The 15498-nt window shown below is 41.7% G+C and overlaps 1 protein-coding gene and 1 long non-coding RNA gene across 5 annotated transcripts in view; one reads left to right on the top strand and one right to left on the bottom strand.

Annotated features, from left to right (window-relative positions):
• The window catches only part of LOC311084194 (uncharacterized protein), a 36916-nt gene extending 21817 nt beyond the window's left edge, over positions 1 to 15099 (top strand). For 3 of the 4 annotated variants that reach the window (XM_084116103.1, XM_084116100.1, XM_084116102.1), the window contains 5 exons: positions 8183 to 8491; positions 9193 to 9321; positions 11354 to 11692; positions 13717 to 14034; positions 14140 to 15099. In XM_084116103.1, the coding sequence (XP_083972229.1) occupies positions 8183 to 8491; positions 9193 to 9321; positions 11354 to 11692; positions 13717 to 14034; positions 14140 to 14201 (1157 nt within the window). In that variant the 3' untranslated portion in view covers positions 14202 to 15099. The remainder of the gene's footprint in view (positions 1 to 8182; positions 8492 to 9192; positions 9322 to 11353; positions 11693 to 13716; positions 14035 to 14139) is intronic. The other variant, XM_084116101.1, reaches the window with a different exon arrangement.
• LOC311084195 lies at positions 7997 to 10506 on the bottom strand. The gene is made up of 3 exons (XR_014606461.1): positions 10035 to 10506; positions 9167 to 9311; positions 7997 to 8553 (listed from the first exon to the last, which is right to left on the bottom strand). It is a non-coding gene; the product is annotated as an uncharacterized lncRNA (long non-coding RNA).
• Positions 15100 to 15498: the final 399 nt, after the last annotated feature.

The following is a 15498-nucleotide window of genomic DNA, read 5'->3' as shown; positions in this document are numbered from 1 at the left end:
CAATGGTTTAAAAGTAAACACGGTCACTATAGGTTGTGACGGCTGTCAATCAAAATGTGGACTGGTGATTCATTCCATGTGTTCACTGTCAGAAAACAAATGGATAATTTGGTAAATAAACATTTTAATATAACAGAATTTATCAACTTTTGCCTGCTGTGGTTGTTTTAATTCACATCCTTTCTAAAATAATATGAAAGTTTTTGGTTTAATATATTCTTAATGTAACTGGTCTGTTGTCTGCGTTGTGTTTTTTTTGGTATGAGAAGAACAAGACAGTATTCAGCAGTTTCACTGACCTTTTATTCCTGATATAAAACAAATGTAAACAGCCTCTTAGTCTGAGAGTCGCCCTCGCTTTATCTCTCAGTGAGTCACCAATGCAAAGAGAGAGAAATCACATTGAACAAGAAGACTCATAACAGAAAACATACCTGATATAAAACAAATATAAACAGCTTTTTAGTCTGAGAGTCGCCCTCACTTTACCTATAAAACAAATGTGATGTACACTCGTCACATGCGCTCTTCATATTTCCACATTTAGGCCCAGATGCAAAAATATAACTTAAACGGGATGAAATGACAAAAATAACCACGCAGATAGGTAAAATAATATTATATACATAAATTAGAGTGAAAATATAGGCATAAAAGCAACAATTAAAATTAAGATTAAAAAAGATTATCAGGAGCCCAAAATAACCTCACCTTTCAGTGCATCACCAGTGCAAAGAGGAAGAGGAGGGGAAAGAACAGGAAATTATATTGACTCATGATGCCATCACCACAATTAAAGGGAAAGGCACTCACACTTCAATTAGGCAGTCATATCAGGTGTATGTAAACGAACAATTTTGTGTGAATTCTAATAAACAATATATACATTTAACAGGAAACTTTCTGTACCCGTTACATGACTGTCAATTATCTAATTTCATGTTGTTTTAGATTTTATTTGTTCATTGTTTATTTTGTTGGATTTTAGTTGGACTTGGTCAGAACTGTTTCAAAAATAGTTATCTGCATGATGCCTTTGGGCTCAGTGATGTTGAATTTAAATGACATGTAAAATAAAGACATGTTATGTTATGTTGTGATATGTGTTTTCTGAAAGGGACTAAAGAACAAAGAATTTTTATCATCTGAAAGGCAGATTACAAATGTTTTTATTAAATTAGACATTATATAACAGTTTCAGGTTATGTTTTAGTGTTGGTAACATGTCCCACATTGTCCCACACAAACTTATAATCGTCCCACATTTGGTTTGTTTGACGGTGCTTGTGCACGTAAAGACTAGCGCTAGGTAGTCACTACTGTATTTTCTTTGTTTAGATTGTTCTAGTTTTTTTATGTCAGGCATTGCTGAAGATTTATCTGTAACACTTTACAATTTGTTACAATTTGTTAACAATAGTTATTACACGGCTCTGGAATACTTGATTCTGATTGGTCAATCGCGCCATCCAGCAGTAAATTGTTCCCAGATGACAACCTCTGAAAACAGAAACACAGGCTCATCCGGGTCACTGAAGTCAGCTTTCGCTTTTCGCTTTCGCTTTCGGAACTGTTTTTCTTCGTAGAAGTTTTGCATTTGGTGAGCTAATAAAATATTTAAACTCAGTCAAATCCATATTTTGTGTACAGTTATTTAATTATGCCACCCTGTATTGTGAACTCGCTCTCTTGTTTCATGCAAACGCAGCTGCTGCCATTTTGTGACTATTGTTTTTGTACACTGTTGGATTATGAGATTCAAACGGGTACGATTTTAAAACAGTTTAATCTGAAATCAATATCTCTTATCTCCATAATTATTTATGTGGTGAAATGCTGTGTAATAAGTGGTATGACTGCCGTATCTCTTAAATGTACGTTTAGTTTGAACTTGCTGCGCTAACAGCTACTCTCCGCGGAAGCTTTGCTTTGCTTTTCGAGAGCTAATAAAATATTTAGACTTCGATCAAAATGTTGTCTAATTATTTACTTGCGTGGCAAGTAGCTATGTAATAAGTGGGATAATGTACATCCAGCCGGTTGTTCTCTCATTTTTTCTTTTCAGCGACCACCCTGATAACCTTTTATCATGTTTAAATCATCTCTGGTTATTCACGTAACCGTAGTTCCCTGAGAGGAGGGAACGAGACATAACGTATGGGGAAATCCATTTTCCTCGATATGCTGAAGCCTGTATGGATTTTGACCTTTTGCCTGGCTGTTTATGATTACGGATTACCCCATTAAAGCTGCACTTGGATCTTACCTTTTGTGTGTGCATCTCGTGACAGTCGGTCCCTCGACATTACGTATGGGGAACATATAAAACCCCTGCCGTGTGGAAGTTGGCCCAGCTCGATCGAGCCCCTGTAGAGCACAAGCACTATAAGCACTCAGACTGATAGCGCGCTAGCTCTAGGCAGGGTACCGGACCTGGTTGAAACACCCAATGTATTCTGGCACAGAGCCAACTCGGCTTCAACGTCATCAGTATCTCCCCTAACCCAGTTAAGTAACACTGAACTGGTGTGATATGGAAGAAAAATGCAGCAAACATGTTGGTGCTTTGAGAACATTGCCGGCTTATGAACGCGGGCATAATAAAGGGGCCACATAACAGTTAATGTGGATATATCAACCGCAGCTAATACTGCAGTAACTTGTGGCTGTCTATACGACCTGGTTGAAACCATGGTAGAAACATGCGCCAACCGGGGCGTGTCCTCAGGCAACTTAATCACTCAGCTCTCTCCTCCTGCACTGACAGAACATGTGGTGTGAACGAGGGAATGTCCAGGTTATAAAATCTCGCAAACGTGTTGTGAGATGACCAGCCCACAGTGAGACAAATGTCCTGAATAGACATGCCTTTTTGCCCAAGCCCATAATGACGCCAAACTCCTAGTGGAGTGGGCGCGTACCCCTATCGGACAATCTGTTCCTTGGGAAGCATAAGCTAGTTGCACAGCTTCCACAATCCAGTGTGATAGCCTCTGCTTCGACAGCGCGCTGCCTTTCTTGGCGCCCGCATAGCAGACGAAAAGCTGCTCTGAAGCTCGAAACTGGCTAGTCCTGTTCACATAAGCATGTAGCGCGTGCACAGGGCACAAAGCACGCTTCTGTCATACTGAATTGCTGTCTAGTTCAGTGGGACAAAATGCTTGAATTGTAATCACCTGGGCTTTGAACGGTGTTGAGAGCATCTTTGGTGTGTAGCCACGTCTGGGTATGAGTCTGACCATGCAATCATCCGGTCCGAACTGCATACATTCACTGCTCACCGACAGGGCATGCAAGTCTCCCACTCGTTTCCCGCAGGCTATCGCGAGCAGTAGTGCCGTCTTAACCGAGAGCACTTTAAGGTCAATTTGGCTGGCTCGAAGGGTGGGTCGAAGAGTGCACTGAGCACTAACGATATGTCCAAAACTGGCATCTGGCGAAGGCGGGGAGGATTTAGCCGCCTCGCCCCCTGGAGAAAGCTCGTTATCAGGGGGTGCTTCCCCACCGAATGGCCATCTAGCGTGTCACGAAAAGCGGCGATAGCGGCTACGTAGACTTTCGCTGTAGACGGGGAGCTGCCAGCGTCCAGACGTTCCTGCAGGAAGGTCAGAATAATGGAAAATCACAACCCCTTGGGGTCTTCCCATCTGCCAATACAGCGGTTAGCAAATACCTTCCATTTCAGAGCATATAAGCGCCTTGTCGTAGGGGCTCTAGCTTCTGCTATCATCTGCAGCACTCGCTGTGATACTCCGCATTGATCTCCCACACATGTACTGTAGGTCCCACAGCTCTGGGCTGGGGTGCCATATGGTGCCCCTCGCCTGGGATAAAAGTCCCCTCTCGGCGGGACTCGCCATGGGGGAGCTGCAACATGTTCACTAATTCCGGGAACCACGGCTGGTTGGGCCACTTGGGCGCTACCAGAATCAACGCACATCTCTCTTCCCTGATCTTTTGCAGCACTAGAGCCATTAATTTGACCGGGGGAAAAGCATACTTCTGCCCCCTGGGCCAGCGGTTCGACAGCGTGTCCCCTCCCAGGGGAGCTGTTGTCAGCGAGAAGTACAGCAGGCAGTGGGTGTTCTCCTCTGAAGCAAAGAGGTTGATCTCCGCTTTCCCAAAGAGATTCTAGATCATATTTATAGTTTGCGGGTGTAGCCTCCACTCCCCGTGTACAATGCCGTTCCTGGACAGCATGTCCGTGCCACAATTCAGACTGCCCGGTACGTGTACTGCTCGGATCAAAAAAAGTATCCGATCCGTCCACAAGAGGCGCAAGCGCAACCCTCCCTGGCTATTGATGTACGCCACCACAGCCATATTCCGTTCTGATGAGAACATGACGGTCCTTCACGAACGGGAGGAAGCTCTGTAGAGCCAAACGAACCGCTTCCATCTCCAAGCAGTTTATATGCCAGCGCTTCTGGTCCCCCGCCCACGTACCGAACGCTGGTCTGCCATCGCAGAGGGCTCCCCAACCTGATAGTGATGCATTCGTAGTGACCACCACCCGTCTGACCACTCTGCCCATAGCAGCACCCTGTTCGTACATGGTCGTGCCGGACCAAGGTGCCAGAGTCTCGAGACATGAACGTGTTATGATAAGACGTTCTGTCCCCGCTCTCCACGCATGCGGCTGCACTCGGCTTTGCAACCAGTGCTGCAGAGGTCTAATGTGTAGCAAGCCCAGTCTGCAGATGGAGGCTGCGGCTGCCATCAGACCCAGTAGCCTCTGAAACGTTTTTCTAAGGGGACAGCTCTGCTTTGAACGAATAGGGCTAGAGTATTGCGAATGGACTGGATCCTCGGCTCTGATAAGCGCTCGAACATCATGCGCGAGTCCAGAACCATACCCAGGAATGTGATCGACTGGCTCGGCTGAAGCATGCTCTTCTGTATGTTCACAGACAGTCCCAAGCATGTCAGATGGGCGTGGAGTCTGCGTCTCTGTTCCTCGAGAGCGCCTCTCAATTGAGCAATGACTAGCCAAGAACGGAACGGTCTTAATGATGGAAAAGAACGGTCTTAATGATGTCATCAAAGTGTGTAGTAAAATTGCTGGAATTGCCTTAAATGACCTTAGCGAGGTGTACAGGGTCAGATGTGTGAGGAAGGCTAAGGCTATTATTGCTGACCCTTCTCACCCCTTGTGCCAAGAGTTTTTACTGCTTCCTTCCGGGTGTCGTTATAATGTTCCACGGTGTAACACCAACAGGTTCAAAAAGTCCATGATCCCCAGAGCGATTAGTCTTTTAAATAAATGAGTATATTTAATGTATTATTTTATTATGTGTTCTTTGTTTTGTGTTGATGGTACGTTGTATGTGACTGCTGGCTCTAAACTAAATTGCCCCATGTGGGATAATAAAGCTAAACTAACCAACTAACTAAACTAACTAACACTTTGAACTGGTATGCGACACCTTCGAATGCAAAACGCAGAAATCGCCTGTGATGCGGGCTATCTGAATGTGAAAGTACTCATCCTTCAGATCTACTGCGATGAAGTAATCCTCGGTCTGAATATGCGCGAGGATTTGCTTCACCATAATCATCTTGAACGCATGCTTCGCGAGCGCTTTGTTCAGTAATCTCATGGGGGGCCCATACCACCATCCTTTTTAAGGGACTAGAAAATAGCGGCTGTAAATCCCGCAATTTCTCTGTTCCTCGGGCACTATCTCTACTGCTTGTTTGGCCAGGAGAGAGGAGATCTCTGCCCGTAGCAGCGGGGCGCTCTGTTCTGATACTTCTGACATAATCACCGCCGAAGCGGGGTGGTCTGCGAGTGAACTGAAGCGTATAGCCGCGTTTAGAGTGTTGATTGCCCAATCTGACGCCGTTGGCAGCGTCAACCACGTGCTCAGGTGGTTCGATAGAGGGGGCATTAACGCATGATGTGGCGGGAGTTGCGCGCCAGTCACCGCCGAAGCATTGACAGCTGTATGAGTGACCGGTGACTCGTCCACTGCTCTTTGCATGGGGACACACGAAATCACATCCTCGGGTTGCCCCAGGCTTCCGCTCTGCCTCTGGCGAAGCAGCGGTTCAGGTTCGCGTCGCTCTCTCGCGCTCTGGGATGCGCGTCTAGCGTATCCAGCCGGATGCTGAGCCGAGGACGATCTAGACCTCGCTCTAGGGGGGGCTTGAGACCGTTTAAGTAGGAGATGCGGCATCATCTTTGACTGTTTCAAGGTCTCAGCGTACTTCTCCGAAAAAGCCTTGACTGCAACGCCGAAAAGACCCGACGGGCTTACCGGTGCGTCCAGGAGCTGTTTCTTCTCAGCATCGCACATCTCCGTGAACGTCAGCCACAGGTGACGATGCAATACCACGAGGCTGCCCATATTACGGCCGATACCCTCCGCGACCTTTTTAGAGGTGGCCAGAGCCAGATCCGCGGCCGTGCGCTGCTTCCTGAGAGACTCAGGGTCCGGGCCTTCCTCGTCCAGGGACCCCAAGAGTCGAGTTTGGAAGACCTGCAGGATTGCCATCGTGTGGAGAGCAGATGCTGCATGTCCAGCTAAGATATATGCCTTCTCGGCGATGTGGGCAGTGGCTCTACATGGCCTGGAAGGCAATGAAGCGGTTTTCCATCCGGGAGAAGGACACAGGTGGGCCGCGACAGAGTCCTCAACGGGAGGCGGTCGCGTGTAACCCAATTTTTCCGCCCCTTCCATTGTCAGCAGCTGGGTACCCTGTGCATGGGCTCGGGCTGAGTGAGGGGAGCGCAATGACCGGGTGAGCTCCTCGTGGAGCCCAGGGAAAAAGGGCGTGGGTCTCTGAGGGGCGTCCGCCTGACGGCCCGCGCCGAGGAAGGACCCGTCCATCCACTTCCTAGATGGCTGTTCTTTGGGGGCTGCCCAGTCCAGCTCCAAGTCCGCTACTGCCTCCGTAAGAATAGCCATGAGCTCCGCGTCCAGCGAGGTCGGGGTGACTTCTGAAGGAGCCTCAGACCACGCTCCCGGGTCGGAGGCACTCGTGGACATGGCGTCGTCCTCACTATACCCAAAAGATACCATTTCCCGCGCTTCGTTCGGAGGGCGGTAACTGGCCTCAGTGTAGGTGAAAGGTTCTGATACGTGGGGGCGGCGTGGGCGTTGGGCCAATGCCAACTCCTCTACAGAGTCCATAGACGGAGCTCTCTGCAGTCTCCCGGCCTGCGGCTCGACGGCGGCGGGCGGGGGGGAGGCAGGAGTCGGAGGGCTGCTGTTACGAGTAACGGCCAGCCTTGAACGAAGGATCTTGATAGGGAGTTCCTCACAGGCTCGACAACCTGATCCTTCGAGTGCCGCCTCCGCGTGGGCTCGACCCAGACACAGCACACACTGCTCGTGTGCGTCCGGGAAGTCGATAGGACCACCATATGTGCGGCAAAGAGACATTTCTTCGTTAAAAGCAAAAAATCCGCGGGAACGTGAGAGGAGATAATCCACTTTGTCCACTCTGTTTGCATGAATCCACGGCGAAACCAGGCTCCAGGTGAAGAACAAAGATTCTGAGGTTTTTGCCGCCCGATGTCACCTATATTGGAGGCTGTCAGCCAATCAGGTGAGGGCGCGGGCGCCATTGGCCATTTGCAAGCAAAAGAGTAATTCAAATCAGGCTTCAGCATTTCGAGGAAAATGGATTTCCCCATACATAATGTCGAGGGACCGACTCGATAAGGGAACTGCAGTAACTGTATGCCGCAAAAAGCGAGATTAATCAGCGAGCTTAAATAGTGCACAGGAACAGTTTAATAATTATTTTCAATGTATATTGAATTATTATATTTATTTAGACATTTTTACATATATTAATAAAATTATATATTTTTATTAATAGTAAATGGAGACCCCCCCCCCCCCCCCCCCCCCCCCCCCACACACACACACACACACACAAACACAATATTGTTGCAAGCCACTCGGGGTGTTTAGTATTCAATGAACTTATGTTTCCTTCTACTATCATTTCATCATATGAACATGTTTCTTTTCTTTTAAATTTTCTGTCCCAGGAAATGTCCTATTAGACTTAATTGTGCCTTTTTGACTTGTGAAGGTTTGTTGTAGTAATTAAACTTTTTAAGTGAGATTTAATTGACCTTTATATGAGTGAGATGTGTTAACAGACTTTCTGTAGGCATGTTCTGAGTCTGTGTTTGTAAATGATCTTCATGTGTTTGTTGTTACAGGTGAAATGAAGTCAGCACTATCAGTGACGGAGGGACAATCTGTCACTCTAAATTCTGGTCTTACTGAAATACAGACAGATGATTTAATGCAGTGGATGTTTGGAGACAATGTCATAGCTAAAATCAATAAAGCAGGTGATCGATTCTCCACATCTGACGACAGACTGAAGCTGGATCATCAGACTGGATCTCTGATCATCACAGACACCAGATTCACAGACTCTGAACTCTATGAACTGAAGATCAGCAACAGCAGACGCACCGTACACAAGAGATTCATTGTCACTGTTACTGTAACTGTCTCTGTTGGTGAGTAGATCGTTTCTGCCAATATGATGATGATCTTGTTATTGAGAGCTCTGAGAACAACCCTGAAGTTAAATGAACACAAGTTAGCATTAATTTAAACAGAATTTTATAATTAAATAAGTTATAATTTGTTATTCGTTCAAAAGATTTTGGTGCAAAAGATATTTGTAAAGGGAATATTATTTTAACTAACAATGTCTCAACATTTCACGCTTGAGACAAACTTTTTAATTAACATTTTAGTTGTATTTAAATTATTGATAACATTGATAACATCTATTACTCTAATGATCACACCAAAAGTGCATGCTTTTTTATGTTTTTCTCTTAGTTTTAATAAAAAAAAATTTAGAAAAAATTTTAAAAAAAATTTAGACTCCTAACTAAGAAAATAAAATGTCAGAGCTCATCTGTATCTGCAGTAAATGCTTTAAGACTGTTGGCATGTTTCTGATTGTTTTTAAACTGTTTAATCTGCATTGCTGTTTGTATTGTTCTTATTGAGATCAGTCGTGTGTTCACATCAAACTCCTGCTGTAACACAGTAATACAGAAGATGAACACAGTCAAAAGGAGAATCATGATATCTGAAATTACATTAGAGGCTCATTTATGATTCACCTTCAACAGAATCAGATTCATATTTAAATAGATCAGACTGACAGATTCACTCACACTGATGACTCTCTTTATCATTACAGATCCAGGTCTGTCTCCAGGAGCTAAAGTAGGGATCAGTGTTGGTGTTGTTGATGTTGTGCTGGCGTTCGCAGCTGCTGCAGCTGCTGGTGTGATTTACCATCGCCACAAGATCTCTAAACTAAAAGAATGTAAGTATTACAGCTGATAAAGCACGAGAAATACTGAGCTTTATTATGCTACAGTAGAGATTAAGTGTAAAATAATTGTTCATAATCATGTTTCAAACATTTTACATTTGTATGTGTGTTGTGGTTTTGCTCATAAAAGCAGGGTTAGAAAGAAACATATACATAGATATTAAAGAGCACTGACCTGTGGTTTTGTTTAAGAATGAAGGCTCTGAATGCATTTTTATTAAACTTTTAAACATCTGTTTTTTTTGTTGTGTGGAAATGACATTTATAGTTAGTCCACACTTTTTAAAATGCATGAAGTTTTCTGTTAGTATTGGTGTCTGGGTTTGGGTTAAAATACAGTATTTATTACTAGCTTTAACAGTAGACTTCTGTGTAATGTCCACATTCAGATAACTGAGTGGACGTGAGTCTCAATCATAACTGATCTGCTCTCCTGACTGGTGTTTTACTGCTTTCACACAGATTCTGTGCACTCTTCATCTGGTCAGGGTCAAAGGTGTACTGAGATCTGATATTATCTCATTTCCTAATTAGCTTCATAACAACCAAAGTTAACTAGATAGCCTTGTGCTGTCAGGTCAGATTTCTAGGATTAATTCCCTTGGCTTGTCTAACACATATCAGCAAGTCTAAGAATATCATAACCCCATTGTGTAACAATACTTATTTGTAAGTTATACCTATGGATGAAAATTTATGCTTACCTTCCAGCAGAATCTTGTCCAAGGATTGGTTGATGAATAGTATAGTATAAGCTACACTTATAATGCTCTATTATAATATTTATAGAACTGTCTTTTGTGAGCTGGAGTATAAAAGAAACAATACTTGTCTTTATAAAATAAAATGTATTTATACAAAAGATTAAAATACTGTTTAAACATTAAAACAAAAAAAGGTTTGTAGCAAATAAACAAAAGGTTACAGGTTATAATACTTCCAGCTATATCCTATTCCAGGGCAGTCCTGTGAAAGGAATTACAAAGACTAATTACCTTATAAGCAGTTCAAGCTGTGTATATACTGTGTATATAGTCAACTTGTCCTCATTCAGGTTTATCAAGTTGGGAAATACAGCAGAGCAATATCAACCAAAGTATTTAGTAAAAAATAAACTGAAAGAGATCTATATTCTCTTCAGGGCTGCAACGACATCAAAATCAAAAACGCAACAACACTCATACAAAAAGCACTCGTATATATAGGAACATTGGTTACATCAGTTCCTGTGCCTATGCTAGTGTTTTTTCCCAGAGGAAGTAAAACCATGTGACTAATAAATCATATGACAATGTAAGAAATATGTGACATACATAACTCATGAAACAATGTGACTTCAGTACTCCATTGTATTAACTCTTGGGAAGTGTGCATTCATATCGACATTTTTCCTTCCCTTCCTTCCCTTCCATCTTGGGAACCTGTTTGTATGTGTTCGTGAATATAAGTCAGGAAATGAATTTGTGTTTGTTAGTGCATTATAAGCTTCAGAACTCAAGGAATTTCGTGCAAAGGTCATCTTAAACCAGCGCACCAGCTCAGAGTAGTTTATGATGCTTTTCATACCAAAGAGATGGAAACTCTTAATAGAATGTTATAGATTTATTTAAATGATAGGAAATACAGAGCAAAAACTTCAGGGTGTCACAGATGCTAAAATAATAAACACAACCATATCAAACAAAACCTGTGATCAAAATCAGAGGGGGAATAAATAAAGCCTTCTCTGACTACCCAACATGAAACATTTAGCAGATACTTTTATTTAAAAAAGAAGCACTTAATTAATGATGAATACAACACAAAAAGACAGATCATGAATGATGTTGAAGTATATCAGAGAATGTGTTGGTTTATATTGTCTTTTGCTGTGAGTGTGATTCAGTGTTTACAGGTTTAATGATCAATCATTGAGCAGATGACAGTGATTTTATGTTGATTTTATTCCTTTCTGCTTTTATTGCTGTTCTTCTCCAGCTAATGTCTGTTCTGTGTTTCTCTGTTTCTGTTTGCTGATGTGAAGGGATTGATAAATGGAGGATACTGTCAGTGATGGAAGGAGAATGTATCACTCTAAAACCTGATGATACTAAAGTACATAAAGACGACAAATTACTGTGGATGTTTAGAGGCTCTTGTATTGCTGAAAGGAAAAGCGCTGCTGAAAGGAAGAGCGCTGCTGATAGATTCACTGTACATGATGATGTTCTTGATGGGAGATTTAAAGACAGACTGAAGCTGGATCATCAGACTGGATCTCTGACCATCAAAGACACCAGACCCACAGACACTGGACTTTATGAACTAGTGATCATCAGACCGGAAGAGAACTCAATAAAGAGATTCAGTGTTTCTGTCTTGGGTGAGAAACTCAAATCTTTATGTAATAATGATTTTATTTTAAATCAGCTGAATTGATTAAATTAAGGACTATGGGTTTATTTGGTGATATCTTCTTATATGCACAGTCTTCTGCACAAGTACTGAAGCATAAAGTCATCTATTACGCTGTATATAAAGACAGTTTCATTTCAAATCACTTTAAAATCAAATGAGTATTGATTAATGTTTTAATTATTTTGCACTAAACTTGATCAATATGTTGTGTGTTTGTGAGCCACTGAAGACCTCCACAACTATCTGACATTATTAATCATAAACACATTAGCTCAAGAAAATGATTGAATCAAATCACATCAGTCTTTTGATAGAAAGTAAAAATGATCTGCAGTTTCTCAAGCTCAACACTATAAATATACACTCACCTAAAGGATTATTAGGAACACCTGTTCAATTTCTCATTAATGCAATTATCTAATCAACCAATCACATGGCAGTTGCTTCAATGCATTTAGGGGTGTGGTCCTGGTCAAGACAATCTCCTGAACTCCAAACTGAATGTCAGAATGGGAAAAAAAAAGGTGATTTAAGCAATTTTGAGCGTGGCATGGTTGTTGGTGCCAGACAGGCCGGTCTGAGTATTTCACAATCTGCTCAGTTACTGGGATTTTCATGCACAACCATTTCTAGGGTTTACAAAGAATGGTGTGAAAAGGGAAAAACATCCAGTATGCGGCAGTCCTGTGGGCGAAAATGTCTTGTTGATGCTAGAGGTCAGAGGAGAATGGGCCGACTGATTCAAGCTGATAGAAGAGCAACTTTGACTGAAATAACCACTCGTTACAACCGAGGTATGCAGCAAAGCATTTGTGAAGCCACAACACGCACAACCTTGAGGCGGATGGGCTACAACAGCAGAAGACCCCACCGGGTACCACTCATCTCCACTACAAATAGGAAAAAGAGGCTACAATTTGCTCGAGCTCACCAAAATTGGACAGTTGAAGACTGGAAAAATGTTGCCTGGTCTGATGAGTCTCGATTTCTGTTGAGACATTCAGATGGTAGAGTCAGAATTTGACGTAAACAGAATGAGAACATGGATCCATCATGCCTTGTTACCACTGTGCAGGCTGGTGGTGGTGGTGTAATGGTGTGGGGGATGTTTTCTTGGCACACTTTAGGCCCCTTAGTGCCAATTGGGCATCGTTTAAATGCCAAGGCCTACCTGAGCATTGTTTCTGACCATGTCCATCCCTTTATGACCACCATGTACCCATCCTCTGATGGCTACTTCCAGCAGGATAATGCACCATGTCACAAAGCTCGAATCATTTCAAATTGGTTTCTTGAACATGACAATGAGTTCACTGTACTAAAATGGCCCCACAGTCACCAGATCTCAACCCAATAGAGCATCTTTGGGATGTGGTGGAACGGGAGCTTCGTGCCCTGGATGTGCATCCCACAAATCTCCATCAACTGCAAGATGCTATCCTATCAATATGGGCCAACATTTCTAAAGAATGCTTTCAGCACCTTGTTGAATCAATGCCACGTAGAATTAAGGCAGTTCTGAAGGCGAAAGGGGGTCAAACACAGTATTAGTATGGTGTTCCTAATAATCCTTTAGGTGAGTGTATAAAGTGTAGAGTTAATCAGAGTAAAACCATTATTACTGGAACAATAAGAAGAGAAAACAAAGAGGAACATAAAACAAACCACAATGAAACATGATATTCAATAAAAATGAAATATTGTTTCCTGGCATAAACACAATTAAACACTGATGCTGATGATCACACATGAATCAGAGAATATGATTGGTTCAACACACACATCACAACACACATGAGAACTGAGGCCATTTGACTTGTTTACAGATTTACACCATCAGTTAGTTATTTACATAATGAGAAATTACATTAATTTTATTTATAAAATTAGTACATTTGAGGTATTTAGGTCTGGAGGAATTTATCCATTTGCTTTTACTACTTGGTTTTCTTTTTCTGATTTCTGTTCTGTGTTTCTCTGTATGTGTAGGTCAGACAAATGAAATAAAGCAAGTGTCAGGGAATAAAGGAGGATCTGTCACACTGGAGACTGGTGTTACTGACATACAGAAAGTTGATGAGATCCTGTGGAAGTTTGGACTAAACACTCGCATCGCTGAAATCAAAAGAGGGAGTAAGAAAATGTCACCATCAGCTCATAAAATATTCAAAGGCAGACTGAAGCTGGATCATCAGACCGGATCACTGACCATCAAGAAGATCAGACCCACAGATGCTGGAATTTATTTGCTAAATAAATATTCCAGAGGATATGTCGAAACTTATTTATTCAGGGTCAATGTCCTTGGTGAGTAAACCAAATATGTCAGTATAATAACGATCTTATTAGACAGTATACATATATAAGCAAAGCTTTCCTTTAATATGATCTGTCTCGTGTGTTTTCTTTCAGAAGATAACCTAGAGAATGTGCATTTGATAAGTGTGCACATGTTCCCTGACTCCGGACTGTGACATTCTCAACATTCAAAATCAATCCAAATCAGATTTCTCCTCGTGTGAGCCTCTAAACCCCCATATGAAGGAGATCTAGCTGTGTGTGTGTGTGTGTGTGTGTGTGTGTGTGTGTGTGTGTGTGTGATGTTGTGATGTTAAACAACAGGACAACATACATATTTAATTTACTATGTTCTTCACACTGATCTTTAGACTAACTCTCATCTTTATTTGATCCTCTAATGTAAATCTAATCAAAATCTCACATTTATACATGTTACTCAGTGTATATAATACACACTGTATAATCCAGTTTCTGTTTCTGCATCTATTAGACAAAATATCTGATGAGAAATGTCATGTATAGACTATATAAGAAGAATGTGTGTGTGCTAAACCAGTATTTCTCGGACTAATGTGTGTTTTTATATAACAAGCATGTTTAATCCTGAGCTTTAGATACTTTAACAGTCTCTTCACTTCTAGAAGTTTCTAGAACAGTTTAACGGAAGAATCTTCCAGTGTGACTTTGACTGTTCATCTCTGTGTGAAACTCTGTTATTGCAGGAATGATCTGCACATTTATATTACTCTAGTGTTATTTGGCCTTACTCTATTTTCTTATATTATAATGTCTTTTTTATGATACATAATTGCACTTATATTTTTATCAATCTATATTTTGTATTATCTGAAGTGAATCTGCCCATCTGTGTGTCTCAGATCAGATGTGAATGTGAAATTATAAACTCTGATTCTCTGTTGATGATTTTCACTGTTGTGTGAAATTATTGATTTCTGATTGTTCTTTTATTTCATTTTATTAGAGAAGCTTCAGCTTGAATCTTTTGTATTTGCTGATTTGAGCTGGACGCACAGCGTTCACTTCATGCTGTTACTGAATAAAATAATAAAATAAACCACAAAAAAAAAACAAATCTTGAGGCTGTCGTCTGCTTTATGCTCATCCTGATCCTCCCAGACTGGAAAACTGGAGAAACACCATTTCGGTTCTTCAGAAAGTCACACTTGTGTGTAAAGGAATAATAAAGTTGCTCAGAATAAACACATTTAACTGGTACAATGTAAAAAACAATTATATTGATAATAAAGAAAAACAGCAACAAAAAAAAAAATTAGTTTTATAAAATGCAACCATAGATTACAAAGACCCGAGGAAAGGATCACAACGATCAGAAACCTTTTTTAAAAAATTGTTTGTATTAGAATTACACAATAAACTTCCATTATTTAGTTTGAGGGAGAATATTGATACTGTATTAATTCATTCTCAGTGTGTGAATGTGTATTATAA

The sequence above is a fragment of the Abramis brama genome (genome assembly GCF_963993115.1).
Source record: "Abramis brama genome assembly, chromosome: 6".
NCBI lineage: Eukaryota > Metazoa > Chordata > Actinopteri > Cypriniformes > Leuciscidae > Abramis > Abramis brama.
Note: the sequence above shows the minus strand (reverse complement) of the source record. Positions and strands in the feature narration are given on the sequence as shown.